This window comes from Symphalangus syndactylus, chromosome 5, assembly GCF_028878055.3.
Source record: "Symphalangus syndactylus isolate Jambi chromosome 5, NHGRI_mSymSyn1-v2.1_pri, whole genome shotgun sequence".
Taxonomy (NCBI): domain Eukaryota; kingdom Metazoa; phylum Chordata; class Mammalia; order Primates; family Hylobatidae; genus Symphalangus; species Symphalangus syndactylus.
Window position 1 is genome coordinate 25,969,135 of NC_072427.2, and position 16,358 is coordinate 25,985,492.

General features: G+C 40.9%; 1 protein-coding gene across 5 annotated transcripts in view; it reads left to right on the forward strand.

Moving 5' to 3' along the window:
• Nucleotides 1-13,430, forward strand: part of MTHFS (methenyltetrahydrofolate synthetase) — a 73,270-nt gene extending 59,840 nt beyond the window's left edge. For all 5 annotated transcript variants that reach the window (XM_063638650.1, XM_055277507.2, XM_063638647.1 and 2 more), the window contains one exon: nucleotides 13,028-13,430. In XM_063638650.1, the coding sequence (XP_063494720.1) occupies nucleotides 13,028-13,260 (233 nt within the window). In that variant the 3' untranslated portion in view covers nucleotides 13,261-13,430. The remainder of the gene's footprint in view (nucleotides 1-13,027) is intronic.
• The last annotated feature ends 2,928 nt before the right edge of the window (nucleotides 13,431-16,358 follow it).

The window sequence follows — 16,358 nt, forward strand, 5'->3', positions numbered from 1 at the left end:
GAGTCATTACTAATGACTATTTATTGATTTGGATCCATTAAATTTTGATTGAAACTTTTTTCTGCTTTTTTCCTGTAAAGCTGTTTTAGGTTTTAGAGAGGATTATTTTTATTTTTACTTTTTTTTGAGATGGAGTCTCGCTCTGTCACCCAGGCTGGAGTGCAGTGGCGCGATCTTGGCTCACTGCAACCTCTGCTTCCTGGGTTCAAGCAATTCTCCTGTCTCAGCCTCCTGAGTAGCTGGGATTACAGGCACGTGCCACCATGCCCGGCTAATTTTTGTATTTTTAGTAGAGACGGGAGTTTCACCATGTTGGTCAGGCTGGTCTCGAACTCCTGACCTCGTGATCAGCCTGCCTCGGCCTCCGAAAGTGCTGGGATTACAGGAGTGAGCCACTGTGCCCAGCTGGATTTTGGGTTTTAAGAGCAAGTTTCTCCCCCACCAGAAGAGGACTTACTGAAGCAGATAACAAGGCTAGTTGCATGAAAAGGCACTTGGAACTCACTGGAAAAGGACTTTATATAAAATCCAGGTACTATTATTTCAAAGTAATAGCTTACTTTATCATAGACTTGCTGTAATAGAATTTGTTCTAGATGGCACAAGGCTCATATTAGCTGGGCTGTGAGTCCTCTTAGGCATGCAAGAAGAGAGCAAGCTGAAGAAATATAATGTACCATGTAATTTTATTTTAGTTAAATATACTGAACCAGAGAGGTTGCAGGACTTTCAAGTGCTCATTTAACAGCTCAGTAAAAAAATGGTGAAAGACAGGCAGAAGTTTCCATTTTACTAAACTCTCAAGGCTTGGAAATCATACTGTGCAATAATTAATTAAGAATAGTGGGCCAGGCACGGTGGCTCATGCCTGTAATCGCAGCACTTTGGGAGGCCCAGGTGAGTGGATCACCTGAGGATCAGGAGTTCAAGACCAGCCTGGCCAACATGATGAAACCCCGTCTCTACTAAAAAAATACAAAAATTAGCTGGGTGTGGTGGCACATGCCTGTAATCCCAGCTACTTGGTAGGCTGAGGCAGGAGAATGGCTTGAACCCAGGAGGCGGAGGTTGCAGTGAGCCGAGATCACGCTACTGCACTCCAACCTGGGCAACAAGAGCGAAACTCTGTCTCAAAAAAAAAGTGACTTTGAGAGCTCATCTTCTAAAAACGGAGAAAAATAGAAATAGCTCCAAAACACCCTTGTATTTCTGTATCTGAAGAAATTGTTCTTCACTGCTTTTAAGAGTGAGCTAGACTTTTCTTTCTTGAGTACACCCTCACATGAATGTGAGCATAGGATGGACTGCCCTCTAGACTCTTCCCTCAATGCCTAATTTCTTTCTTTCTTTTTTTGTTGTGGTAAGGAAACACGTAACAAAATTTACCGTCTTAACCATTTTAAAGGTACAGTTCAGGAGTGTTAAGTATATTCACATTGCTGTGCAACAGATCTCCAGAATTTTTCATATTGCATATCTGAAACTCTATACCCATTAAACAGTTCTTCTTTCCCCGCTTTCTTCAGCCTCTGGTAACCACCATTCTACTTTCTGATTCTATGAGTTTGACTACTTTCAAGACTTCATTTAATTAGGATCATATAATTTTTTTTTTTTTGTGACTGGCTTAATTTATTTCTTGATTGAATCACACAGATAAACAAGGTATTGTCCTTAAATTCTCAGAGTCACTAAGCTTTGATTCTAAAGAGATCTGAGATATTGAATCTATAAATAACTTAAACAAATTTACAAGAAGAAAACAAACACATTAAAAAAGTAGGCAAAGACATGTACAGATACTTTTCGAAAGAAGACATATACATGGCCAACAAGCATATGAAAAAATGCTCAAATTTTTTCATCATAAGAGAAATACAAGTCAAAACCACAGTGAGCTACCATCTCATACCAGTCAGAATGGCTATTGTTAAAAAGTCAAAAAATAACAAATGCTGGTGAGATTGTGGAGAAAAGGGAACGCTTATGCATTGCTGGTGGAAGTGTAAATTAGTTCAGCCATTGTGGGAAGCAACGTGACGATCCCATAAAGAACTAAAGACAGAATTACCATTCGACCCAGCAATCCCAGTATTGAGTCTATACCCAAAGGAATATAAATCGTTCAACCATAAAGACACATACTTACATATGTTCATTGCAGCACTATTCATAATAGCAAAGACATGGAATCAGCCTAAATGCCCATCAATAGTGGACTGAATAAAGAAAATATGGTACATATATACTATAGAATATTATGCAGTTATAAAAAAGAGTGAGATTATGTCCTTTGTGGCAACATGGATGGAGCTGGAGGCTATTATCCTAAGCAAACCAACAGAAGAACAGAAAACCAAATACCGCGTGTTCTCACTTATTAAGTGGGAGCTGAATGATGAGAACACATGGAACTAAGAGGGGAACAGCAGACACTGAGGCCTCCTTGAGGATGGGGAGTGGGAGAAGGGAAAGGATCAGAAAAAGTACCTATACTTAGTACCTGGGTGATGAAATAATCTGTACACCAAACCCGTGTGACATGAGTTTACTTGTATAACAAACCTGCACATGTACCCCTGAACCTAGAATGAAAGTTAATAAAAAAGTTATTGAAAAGTTCCATCCACCCATTTTACAGATGAGTTAAATCAGACAAGCAGAGGTTGCCTACAGTTAGTGAAAAATCATAGGAAGTTCTAATGTCTTCTCCATTTCATTTTTAGGTCCATCTGATTATCAACAACTCAGATGCCAAATCAATATAATATTTAGAAATGCCATTTATATTAAGCTACTGCTGATGTGGATCCTATTTTCTGCAGAGCACTTTTACATATCTGCAGTAAAGAGAGTTTAAATTATATTTTTTTCCAGTAAGATTTATTTTCGTCAATATCTGCTAAGATAGGATAAGCTGATGTATAGATTTTTTTTTTTGTTAAAAACCTTATGGCAGAAGCTGTAAAGTAGGGATTGGCAGGGTACTTTTTCTGCAGAGGGCCAGATAGTAAATATCTGGGGCTTTGTAGTCCATACAGTGTCTGTTGCAGTGATTCAATTCTGCTGTTTTAGTGTGAAGACAGAGCATGGCTGTGTCCTATTGAAACTTCATTTACAAAATCATACAGTGGACCAGATTTGACTTGCAGGCTACAGTTTGCAAACCCCAGTGGTAAAATATTGGGACACCATTCCCACTTTTCAGTCTGCAGCAACCTAGCTTGCTTCTTTCATATACAATTGTAGTTATTTATGGTGATGGTGATGATGATGTTGACTAAGAAAATAATGTAAATCAAATTACTATTATCTGTTGACATGATTTTGGAGTTATTTTCTAGACAACGTAGTAGGCTTAAGATATAAAAAACATACTTAAGAAAATAGCATGTTTGAAGTACATCTTCAAAAAGAAGACTGGAAATTTTTCTGAGTATTGATAAAAATATTTTTTTCTAAAGGAAAATAGCTTTGTTCTTATAAAGATAAGACATAAAGAATAAATTTTTAAAAAGCCCAAATCTCCAAGCCAGGAGTAACCACTGATAATAACCATATTTCGGTCTTTTGCTAGGTGATTTTGGTTGGCCTCCTCTAGATCCACTGTCTATCTTTTCTACTTGCTTAGTGGCAGGGAAGACCAGCCTCTGTGGACTACATCAGCAGGCAGCAATGAAGACCAGAGGCTGCAGGGTGTTACCCCTCGCCCCCAGTGCACATCCACACTCCAGTCAGGCAGCCTTCTCATCGCAGCTCTGCGGGTTCTTAACCATGCCCTCCCCAGCCCTGCCCCTTGCACCTTCAGGCCAAGTTGATGGTACAGTCAGCTACCCCAGGGACTGTACCATCTCTCTTGCTTTCTCTAAGCATCTCCATCTCTTTATTAATCTTTTCTGGTTTCCCTAGTTTGAGTGTGCCATCTGTCCCCACCATGGCCCTGACCTGACTGGTACAGACGCTGCATCCATTTTGACTGATTCCACCACCAAGGCAAATAAGCAGAGCTCTCCCAGTCTGCTTTAATTTCATAGGGAAAGAACAAAGAGCTTCCACACTTCACTAGAGCTACTCTACCATTCACATTCCCAGGCCTGCATTTCCTAGCTGTATGACTTTGGGCAAATTACATCATCTTGGTTTTCCAATTTGAAAATGGGATAACAATATATACCTCACAGAATTGTTGGGAAGATTAAATTAGGTCATGTTTGCAAAGAGCTTAGCACAGTGTCTAGCACACAGCTGAATGTGTTGAAAGAAATTATAAAAGAGCAACTTCATTTTTCTTGGTTTGTAAACAGATACACCTCAAAGGAGCCGTTTAAAGAGAAAGGCTATTTCTAACAGAGGAATGCTTTCCTATCACACCTGTTTCGGAGACTGTGTGTTTATTTCAGTGAGCCATCACGGCTCCTGCTCTGCCTAAGGCTTGAGCAGTTTCTTATGGACCGCTCTCACCTGCATATTTCTAGCTGACAGGAGGTGGCAGTAGAGAGCTAGGCCCACCCTTGCACATGGTTTGGGCTGATAGGAAGTTTGCATGATAGCTCTTGTAGTGTTAGTATTATGACTCAAGAAATAACTTTCAGAGTCAACAGAAAGAGGATAGGCATTATTCAGATCCCCAAGTATAATACGGCTAGAATTTATTGAACACTTACTAGAGTTTTACCTCCTTTATTTAGTCCCTCTAAAATAGATAGCATTATTTTTATCGGAAGGAGAAGAAATTGGGTTTCAAAGAGAATTTCAGTAACTTTACTGATGTTTCTTAGCTAGTAATGGTAGTTATGGGATTCAAACCCAGGCAGTCTCTGTAAAAGCCTGCACTGATAACTGCTGTGCAGGACTGCCTCCAAGGCTCTTGTCCTTGATGTTTATATTTAAAAAATGTAAGGTTGATATTTTTTAAAATTTGGTTCCATATGTGCATGATAAAAATGTAAACCATATAGAATAGTACTATGAAAGTGTAAAATGGTCTTCTCATCCAAGTCTCCTGTTCTTTAATACTTTGTTTCAGAGGTAGCCACTCTTCTTTCGTATCCTTCCTGAAATATCCTTATAGGGGTGAACCTGTATTATGGGTAGAAGGATTGGTTTCTATAACCCATTTTATCTTGACTTCTGGCCTCTTGTCCTTGATATTTTTCTAGGCTCTTTGGATTAGGTAGGAGGAGAGTGCTGCTGTGAGATCTTCAGCAGCCAAGTCACTAAATATTATCCACATTTCTTATTTGCTTTTTCAGCTTTACTTAGGAGAGTCTAAATTCCTGTCACCTCCTACTTCCTTCATTTAAACACATAGTGTTCATAAGGTTGAGCAAAAGCCTTGAACCCATAATACACTTAGGTTTTAAATATAAGACGCACACAAATTGTCTTATATTCTGAATACCTCATTAACTGATTAGCAGAATGACCTGTGTCACCCAGGGATACTAGGAGAACCTTACATGGTGTTGGTACTTATTTCTAATGCTTTTGTGACAAATGTAGTCGCTGTATTCTGGTGCAAATGTTAGTATCTGTGTTAAAAGAAAGAATTTTATAGTAACAATGCAGAAGTGATCAATTATGGTGATCATGTCTTTAATAGATGATTCTTACTACAGTGTGTTTGATTCAGTGTGAATATTCCCAGATGGCCAAAATAGGTTGTGAACATTCATAGCAGAAAGAGTGAAGGTATGTTTACAATGTAATTTTTAAAAATTAACAGTCTATAATAGGTGGCTCAGTTAACTCCTCCTTGAGTATGTTATAGATTTGCAGGGAACCATGTTTTTTAAAAACCCAATTTTTATATATAATCAGAAGTTGAATATATTTTATTACTGCAGTCATGTAAATGGTTTTGTTTATTACCTTGTATGTGCTGTACTGTTTTATATGAAGAGTGAATTCAAGGAGGTTGTGCTTCAGTCTGTTCTTTCTAAGGCAATCATAATGAGTTCAAAACACATGGTATTGATTTTTGACAGTTCTGCCTCAAGCGCTATCATGAATTATTGGTTCTGTATTTTATTTTAGGATTTCAGCTTCTTCATGTTTTAGTAGCATGTTTGATGGAAGTGCCTGTGTCTCTCTGTAATCACCCACGTGGCCTGAGGAGTAGGCATGCAGCAGTTGATTAAGTTGACATTTGGTGTTAATAGCTTAGAGACTCTTTACATCATAATATGCTTATCCATTCTAGATTTTAGGTGAAGGTAATTTTGATGATGTTTCATAGCTAATAAGTGGTAGTGCTGGATTCAGACCCAGGCAGCCTGTCTAGAATCCTACACACTTAACCCCTCTCCTGTACTACCTCTAAGATGCTTGGCCTTGTTGTGTTTCCACCATATCTTTACTTAATCTCATTTGTATCTTTTGGTAATAGGAGCCATGTATATTATCCATCTGGAACAGCAAGCCCTCAGCTTCACCTCTTATGAGCTGAGTCTCTTATGAGTTGAGTCTCTTATGAGTTGAATGACTTTAGGGAGTAATTTGACCTCTCTGAGCATCAGTTTATTCTTTTGTGAAATGGGGATAATAGTTCCCACCCTCCTGCCTCTCTAGGTAGATGTACTGACCAGCTGGTTTTATTCAGCCTTCTCTTTCCAGGATATGGCATCTTGCCTGACACATTGTAGGCACTTTACAAATGTTAGTTTCTGTGCTCTCCTTCTCTTCTAGAAGCAGGACTTTGGTTAAGAGTTAGGTGTCTCATGGGATAATCTGAACAAGTCACTCTTTGGATATAGTCAGGAAGCTAAAATAAATACAGCAAGAGGACTACTCATTATATCCCTTACATCCTTCACTGTCATTCTTTTTTTCACGGTAAACAGAACTGAGCTCAAATTCTCTGGGGAAAGACAAAAGCTCTGTTCCTAGAAGAAAGGGAGAAGGATTCCTACTGCTTAATGGACCACAGGCATTCTTACAGTATAGGATAAGAGCTAGTCACACCAAACTGCATGGACTGGGAGGACTCAATGGAAGTTTAAGATTTGTGATATTCTGGTTGTTATGATAAATAAGTTAACAAAAAGAGTAGAAAGCCTTTACAGGAATGAAGAACGGTGTCGCAGGAGCAAAGGTGTGCAGGTAGGAAGGTGCCCACATACCTCGTGGGCTCTAACACTTATTTTCAGCCTTCTCTTCAGTATTACAGTAAAGACAGTCCACTAGCTGAACTGATTATATTCTGAAAAGCTCAGGACAGGGAGTCTGAGTTCAGGACATCTTAGGAGGTGTCAGGGGCCCAGGCTGCCTCGCTGCCAGAATTAATAAGAATGTTTTGTGACGGTGAACTGAATCCTCAGAGCCTAATACTTCTGTCTCAGGAAGTAGAGGCATTTATAGAATCTTACTTCTTCATTTTTTTCAGGGCCTACTACCTAGGCTTTTTTCCTGGTCAACGAAGATTCTGCAGCTCAGCATCTGTCCCCATCTCTCCACTTATATTATCCTTGCCCCGGTGATTCCCTAGTTGCCAAATCTAATAGATATTTTTATGTCCTTACCTTACTTGTCCATTCTGCCACATTTGACACTGTGTCTACTTCTCTCTCCCTGAAATTCTCTTTCCTTATGTTCTGTGATGGGGGTTATCACATTGCAGCCCCACGGGCCAAATCTGGCCCTCCACCTGTTTTTGTAAATAACATTTTATCAGAACACAGCCACACTCATTCGTTTACATTTGTCTTTGGTTGCTTTCATACTACACAGCAGAGTTATGTTCTGACAGAGACCCTAAGGCCTACAAAGCCTAAATTATTTACTCTCTGGTCCTTTGTAGGAAAAATGTGCTAATCTGCATTCTATAACCTCATTCTCCCCTGGTTTTCTTCCTCTCTTTTTGGCTCTGCTGAACCTCTTTGCTGAGAGAACATGTAAGAGCCAGTTCTAAGGTAAGATTGTAAAAGCTCTGGTCAAAAAATACTTGAAATATTGGAGAAACTATACCCCTTTCCTTGCCACCTGGTTCAAGAAATACTGCCTGAGATTTCTTTTTAAAAAAATAGAAAGTTATCCTAATAAATATAATTGTTGTGAACAGATATGTTGCATTATCTAATACAGTTTTCATGACCAGCTCCATTTTACAGATGAGAAAACAAATGGAAGCACAGAGATTGCAGTAGCTTGCCTGTGATCACACAGCTAAGAAATAGCCTGAGGGCCCATGCCCTTAATCACCACATCAGACTGCCTCCAGAGGGCACTGCTGTTTCAGAGCCAGCACCAAATGAAAAGACAGAAGATGTTTTTGCGCAAATAAATGCAGTGTGTGGGGTTGGGTGAGTTTTCCAAAGGTTAGCTTTGCAGTTTTGGAATGCAAGATCACATTGGAAAGCCAGCGAAGCCTGGAGAAAAACACTCAACAAACCATGACTCTGCAGAACAATCTTATGACATCTAGAGAGCTCTGTGCCCACTAGTACAGAATGTGAAGCAAGTGCACACAGGATTAAACAAAATCAGAGCAGGTTGGCTCTTGCACATTGCACTGTCAGTGGATGCTATTAATAAGCCCTTGGTGATTTGAAAACAGGGCGATGCCAGAGGCATATGAAGAACTGTGCACGGACTAAGGTTTTTCTTCTGTCTCCCCTATTGAATTCTGACCTTGTAGTGTGTGAAGGTGTCTCTCGTGTCTACCTCTATTAGTGGGACCAGTGTGTGTGAGGGAAGCTTGTTGAGCCTCTGCATGATTTTTTTTTTTTTGAGACGGAGTCTCACTCTGTCGCCCAGGCTGAAGTGCAGTGGCGCGATCTCGGCTCACTGCAAGCTCCACCTCCAGGGTTCACGCCATTCTCCTGCCTTAGCCTCTCCGAGTAGCTGGGACTACAGGCGCCCGCCACTACGCCCGGCTAATTTTTTTGTATTTTTAGTAGAGACGGGGTTTCACCGTGGTCTCGATCTCCTGACCTCGTGATCCGCCCGCCTCGGCCTCCCAAAGTGCTGGGATTACAAGCATGAGCCACCGCGCCCGGCCTGAGCCTCTGCATGATTTTTAAGCCCCACTGAGTTGTCACCTTTGAGGAGGAAAAACATCCAGCATAGTGTTCCCAAAGTGTGAGGAGCCCCAGGAGTGTGTGTGGGGTGGGTGATGCATGTGGGGATGGTGGTAAGGCACAGGAAGAGCTTCAAGGGTGACAACAAATAAGCGAAGAATACACGAAGTGTTTCAGGGAAAACACTTGGATTTAACAAGTAGCAGAAGTGGGAGCAGACTAGAAAGTATATCTTAAGGACCTGAGGCCAGGAGCAACCTGTGATCCCCATGGTTGAAGGGAGCAGCAGGAACAGTTCTGTGGGCAGGGCTACAATAACAACACCACATGTACGATGTAAGGACCTCCACCTAGGAAGGGCTCTTTCCGAGCCTTAGTTACCTGGGAATCCAAAACCATTCTCGTCTTGCTTCTCAAATGTAAAACTCATTTTGAAAAAGCAGCCTATACAAAGTTATTTTTTATTATTTTATTTTATTTTTTTGCCTCTTTGAGCCAAATTTATGTACTTCGGAATTATTAAAATAGGGGATGTCATGCTAGGATTGATCCATTCTGTAGGCAAAATATTCATTTTTCAGGGTTTCTTTGGCCTAAAATTCTATTAAAATCCAAGGATGAAAGAGGACTTGGAAAAATTATGGCCCTAAAAGAAATTTTCTGTCCGGTGAGGGAGACAGAGACGTGTACCATCAACTGTGGTACAAGGTAGACTTCAGTGAGAGCTGTGATCAAAGTACAGGGAGTAACAAGAAAAGAGGGAGCAGATTAACTCTCACTCAAGGGATTTGAGAACGTTGTTTTCTTATTTCTGTTTCATTTCTTCTTTCTTTTCCTCCAACTGCCTAAATGTGGATGTTCCAAAATTCTGCCTTTTCTTTCTTGTGTATTGACTCTGGTGGGAATCCTGACTATTCTCCTGGCTTCTCTTTTGGTCTCTTTGCTTTTTTAATTTTTTTATTATGGTAAATAACATATAGTGTGAGATCTACCCTCCTAAAAGTTGTAAGTGTCTGGGAAAGTATTGTTAACTGTAAGCACAGTTGTACAGCAGATCTCTAGAACTTCCTCATCTTCCATGCATGAAACTCTGTATCCACTGAATGGCAACTCTCTGTCTCCCCCTTTTTCCTGCGCCTGGTAACCAACATTCTACTTTCTGTTTCTAAGATTTTGACTACTCTAGATACCACATGTAAGTGGCATCATGAAGTATTTGTCTTTTTGTGACTGACTGATTTCACTTGGCATAATATCCTCCAGGCTTATCCATGGGTTGCATATTGCAGAATTTCCTTCTTTGATATGGCTGAATAATATTCATTAAATGTATGTACCACATTTGGTTTGTTCATTCATCCATCGATGCATACTTGTTTCCGTATCTTGGCACTTGGGAATAATGGTGCAATGAATGTGGGAGTGCAAATATCTCTTTAAGACCCTGACTTCAATCCTTTTGGATAAATACCCAGAAGTGGGATTGCTGGGCCATATGGTAGTTCTACTTTTAATTTGTTGAGGAACCCATATACTCTTTTCTTTAATGGCTGCATTATTTTACACCCCCCACCAGCAGTGTACAAGGGTTCTAATTTCTCCACATCCTTGCCAACATCTGTGGTTTTCTATTTTTTGGATATTGGACATCCTCATGAATGTGGGGTGGTATTTCATTGAAGTTTTGATTTGTATTTCCCTGATGATCAGTAATGTTGAGTATATTTTCATATGCCTGTTGGCCATTTGTATGTCTTGTTTGGACAAATGTCTGTTTAAGTCTTTTTTTTTTTTTTTTTTTTGAGATGGAGTCTCACTCTGTCACCCAGGCTGGAGTGCAGTGGCGCAATAGCTCCACCTCCTGGGTTCATACCATTCTCCTGTCTCAGCCTCCGGAGTAGCTGGGACTACAGGTGCCCTCCACCATGCCCGGCTAATATTTTGTATTTTTAGTAGAGACGGGATTTCACCGTGTTAGCCAGGATGATCTCTATCTCCACCCACCTCTGCCTCCCAAAGTGCTGGGATTGCAAGCATGAGCCACCGTGCCCGTCCTGTTTAAGTCTTTTGCCCAGTTTTTATTTGGGTTATTTGGTTTTTTGCTATTGTGTTCTAGGGGGTCTCTGTGCCTTTGACCCCAAATCTCCATGCCTGTACCTGGTGAACTCTACACTCATGTCTTCTGCTACTCCTCAGCTTAATCCTTCTGTCCAAGCAAGTAAACTGCTCCCCACTCCCTACTCCCTCACTTGGCTCTTGCTACCCTTCTTTTGGTTTCTGAAAGATACTTAGACCCAACTCTGACACATCTTAAAAATCCAGGTCGAGTTGAGTTTTCCGTGAATTCTTCCCTGACCACCCAGCATTTGCTCTCACCCTGCTGGGGTCTCTAGTATTTGTCTCTGTTGCTTTTGGGGCATTTGGCAGAGGCTGCTGCCGTGCATTGGAGTGGATATTACATGCGGTTATATTTTGTACTAACTGAACTGCCATCTCATGAAGGGAAGAGACTGTGTGTCCTCCAGAGGACCTTACAGAGCACCTTGCCATACTGTAAAGAGGCAGGAATCCTTAGAAACGTTTGCGCATTGTGTGTTCTAGGTATAGAAGACAGAACTGAACTTCAAGCCTGATGGTGCTCTGGCAACAGAAAGAGGACACGGGGAGTAAAGTCAAAATTCACAGTCCACTGTCAATCCCAAGAGGGACAAATGAGCTGGACAGGGACAGGGAAGAAAGACAAGGGTCAGTGACCAGGACCTTTTTAGCAAGTTGGGATTGGAATAGACAGGCAGGTTTACAGGGGAAGGTCATTACTGTAATCTGAGGCATGCTTTGCTGGATTTTGGCAGGCAGGGGTGACCAGGTATATGCTGGGAGCCAGAGAGAAGCTGAGTTCACCTCACAGTTCTGCAGGTAGTCAGAGTATCTGCTGATAGCGGGGGCCAGCCATGTTGGCAGTCTGATCTTCTCTACTCTGAACACGCTGTTATGGAGAATTCATGGCTTCCAACCCTGGTATATCTTGCCAGCAAATGCTATATGAATGGTTAGTCCACGACTAAGCTATAGGTCACCCAGAAGCCCCTAGGACAGCTGTCAGGAGGCCAAGACTCAGTATAAGGAGGCCACAGGGCGGACCACTGGGTTTGACATGTAATGTGGCTCTTATGCTGACACTGGTACCCCATGTTTCTTGCCAGAGGCTGGAGTACCATTCCTTCATGGAGGTCCTTCACCTAGTGACCTTTATTGCCGTCTTCATGGGAATCCCCACACAACCTTACTGCAGTTGGGTTTTTATAGCCTCCAGGACCCTGCCTCCCACCCTGAGCTCCAGCATTCTGTCCTGATAATGTCATAGCCAGTTCTGGTCTTCGTGTTACTTGAGAGAGTTCTAGCCAGAGGACTAGTTGTGGGTCCCCATCTTGTACCTTTCCCTGAGTAGGTCAAAGCCTGCTCTCACATGAGTCTGGGGAAGCCTGGCAGCCTGGCCTTGCCTCTTCAATGGGAGGGGAAATGAGGAGGGAGTAGGCTGTCTGAACTGCTTGGTATGCCTGGCAGTGGAATCTCTTTCTGCTCACTGACCCTGAGAAACAGCTCTGTCCTTTATGGCTCCTCCTTGACCCTCTCCTGCCCTCCAACTGTCATTATCCTGGGGCATTGATTTCCAAACCTGACAGGTATGGAGAATCACCAGGATGCTAGAAAAAAGAGGGCCCCCTGGAGATTCTCTTGATTTAACTAGTTATGAATGAGGCCTGGGAATCTGGCACTTTTGTACAGATATATGTAAAAGATCTGTTGAGGATGAATAAGAGACTTAACTGAGTTGCTGAGTAAGTTTTATTTCCTTTTTTGTCCAACTCTGTGCTTTTTGGATATTAATGGTCACACATTGTTTTTAGAAATCAGAGAAAGAATAGATGTCATTACAAAACAAAAAACACATCCTGAAATGATCTTTCAGAAACAATTAATCCTCTTAAATTTGTTCCTCTTTTCCGCAGGGGGACTTGATCTCATCTTCATGCCAGGCCTTGGGTTTGACAAACATGGCAACCGACTGGGGAGGGGCAAGGGCTACTATGATGCCTATTTGAAGCGCTGTTTGCAGCATCAGGAAGTAAAGCCCTACACCCTGGCGTTGGCTTTCAAAGAACAGATTTGCCTCCAGGTCCCAGTGAATGAAAACGACATGAAGGTAGATGAAGTCCTTTACGAAGACTCGTCAACATCTTAAATCTGGATTACTACAACCAAATAATCAGTGTTTTATATGAGAGTAAAGCAAAGTATGTGTATTTTTCCCTTGTCAAAAATTAGTTGAAATTGTACATTAACGTGAATACAGACTGCATTTTAAAATTGTAATTATGAAATACCTTATATAAAACCATCTTTAAAAACCAATAGAAGTGTGAATAGTAGAATATTAATTAAAATGGAGGCTATCAGCCTGTGATTTTCAGCTTAACTTCCTGGTGTTAATATGACAAGTTGATCTGTCTACTTTGCAATTTAAGCTAAATATTTATGAGGAACTGTGCTCCGACTGAGTGTGAGAGGAAGGTAAACTCGCTGGGAGTGAACACTGTATTTCATTATGTCCTGTCATGACCTGGTCGGTCCTGGCAGGCTCATGGAGACTTGGGGACTGTTAATTTATTTGTTGGTATTTGCTTTGGATACAGAATTCCCTAAGAATATTATCTCACTTCATCATGACTTCCTTTACCCACTCTAGAATTTTATGTTGGACACTTTGTAGCTTTTGGTGGTTAGTGGAGGGAAACCTTTTATGATTTAAATATTTTCACTCCACTGATTGGTTACCATCACTGCATGTATCAGCCCCTAATGAGTTTTAAGATCTGGTATCTTATAAGTTAGAAATTATTTCTGTTTACTCATGGTTTCTGCTTTGGAAATGAAATTTGCTGTGGGTTGAAAGTTGGCAGATGGCAACACAGCTAGGGAGCAATAATTTTGTTGTGGGGAGGATTTGGTCATCTCCAGAAACCCAGGAGTCTTAATAGACATGGCTTTCTTACTCACACCCCATGTCCATCCTGTCACCAGGTCTTGTTGATTTTGCCTCTGAAATGCCTCTTAAATCTATTCTCTCCTTTCAATTGTCCTGTCACTCCTTTTGTCCAGCCTTTTAGCATTTCTAAGCTGGACTAGGCGAGAGTGTCACACCTGCTTCCCTTGGCTTCCATCTTGCCTCTTCCAGTTTATTTCTCAAGCTGCAGTCAAACTGATCTTAGAAAACACGAATCTAATCATGCAGCACCCCTGACTAAGGTCTTCCAGTGGCTGTTCAGAGCCTCCTGGGTAGCAAACAGATGGCTTCTGTTGTATACCAAGCTCCTTAAGAGAGGTGTCCTCATCTACTTTTTCTAGCCTCTTCTCTCCCAACTCTTATATTCTCCTTCTGTAACACTGACTGAGCACTGCAGGCTTCTTCTGCCCTTTGCACATAGTAAGCATGCATTTCTCTCTGTCTGAAATGCTCTTTCTTTTGTTCATCTAGAAGACTGTTTTCCCTTGAAGACTCAGCCCCAGCATCACCTCTTCTGTGAAGTCCTCTGCTACTTTCCCAAGCAGAGTGAGTGTTCCTTCCCTTGTCTGAATGGCCTTGGCCGTTGATCTGCTTATCATGTTGTCTTACGTATCAAATTATTTGTTGTCATATCTGTCCCCTTCACCATACTGTGAGCTCCAAAGAAGAGAAGTGATCTTTATATTTCTTATGCTTAGTAGACAACTAGACATATAGTGTGTGTGTGTGAGAGATAATTTTTTAATGAAATAATTGAATACATTGGAAGTGTTTCATTCAAAATACTCATCCATTATTCTTTGGATAATAGCATAGATTTGATGTTTTATGTGGAAAAGTAAAAACATTTGAAAAATATCAGGCTGAATATGGATTTGTACAATATAATATGTATGATGAGAAAAGGGAAGGAAACCGAATTCTCACAAGGTATGAAGTTACATTATTGTACTGGTTAAAAATATTGTTATTATTTCGACTATAAGGTTAAAGTGAATGTTAATGTAGCTGACGTGACTGTTGGTCTGAAATGGTAGAGCAGTAAAATTCCTGACCTGCTGCAGATCTAGAAAGTTTGGCATTGTTGAACTTAGTCTATGTTATTCTTCTATTAAATGAGAGCATTTAAAAACCACTCTACCAGCTCCTCAAGTGCAGACAGAATGCCGAGTTAACTGGCCAGAAAATGCAGGGTGCTGAGATTCAGGAAAGTCAGAGGGCCACAGGGTCTCTGGCCTGAAAAGAGAAGCACTCCCTAATGATCAGTAATGCACAGTAGTCTTTGTGCAGAGGATATCGGAAGGGAGAAAATGCCCCTATGATGTAGGTGGTGACAACATTGTAACTCTGATTAGGGCATACACAGAGGCTGAAGACAAGGCCTTAGACTCAGGAGGCAAGCAGTTCAGTACAGGCTAACATGAAGCAAGAATGATGAGCGTCTCAGAGGAGGGGACCATCTGAGTAGAAGAGAAATAGCAACTAGATCTGAACAAAAACACTTTCAAATATTGGGAAATTGGAAATATATCAGGGCCCCAACATAGGTCTGTGTTTGCTGTATATACTATAGAACTGTGCTTAATTTAATTAGAAAGTAAACTATATAAAGTTCTAGTCAAGAGCGTTATACACTTAATCACAAAGTCTTACTAACTAGGAGATTGATAAATGTGTCTAGGGATGAGTGTCTTGCTGCAGACAGTTCCTGGTCCCAATTTTTTTTTTTTTTCCTGCAGAGATCATTGAAATTCAGTTGATCACACTGCTCTTTAGTCATGTTTACATGCCTAATTTCTTCACTGCCCTACGATCTCCTCAAAGGCAAATTCTCTGCCAAGTTCGTGGTTTTTTCCAGTATCTACCACAGATACACAAAATAAAGAGCCAAGAAATTCTTTTTTTTAAATTATTCCAGCAACATTTATTGAATATTTAACTTTATGTCTGTTATAGATTAAGTTCTCCAATATATGTGAATCTGTTTGCTGGCTTACTTCGTTGTCCCTTTGTTGTGTTTTTCTGTCTTAGCACCAGCCCCACATTGCTTTAGTTCTCATAGTTTTAAGTCTTGATGGCTATGAGGGTAAGCCTCCTTCCTAATTCTTCTTCAGGAATGCCTAAGAGCCAATAAATTCTTGATGAAGGAATGAACCAGTTTGAATATTGCCCTGCCTGTGCTGTGCACTTGCTTGTTTTTATGTTGGTTGCTGTTTGCTGCTGAGATTCTGTCCCCTTAGCATTGTCTCAGGCTTGGATTATCCCAGAACAAGTTT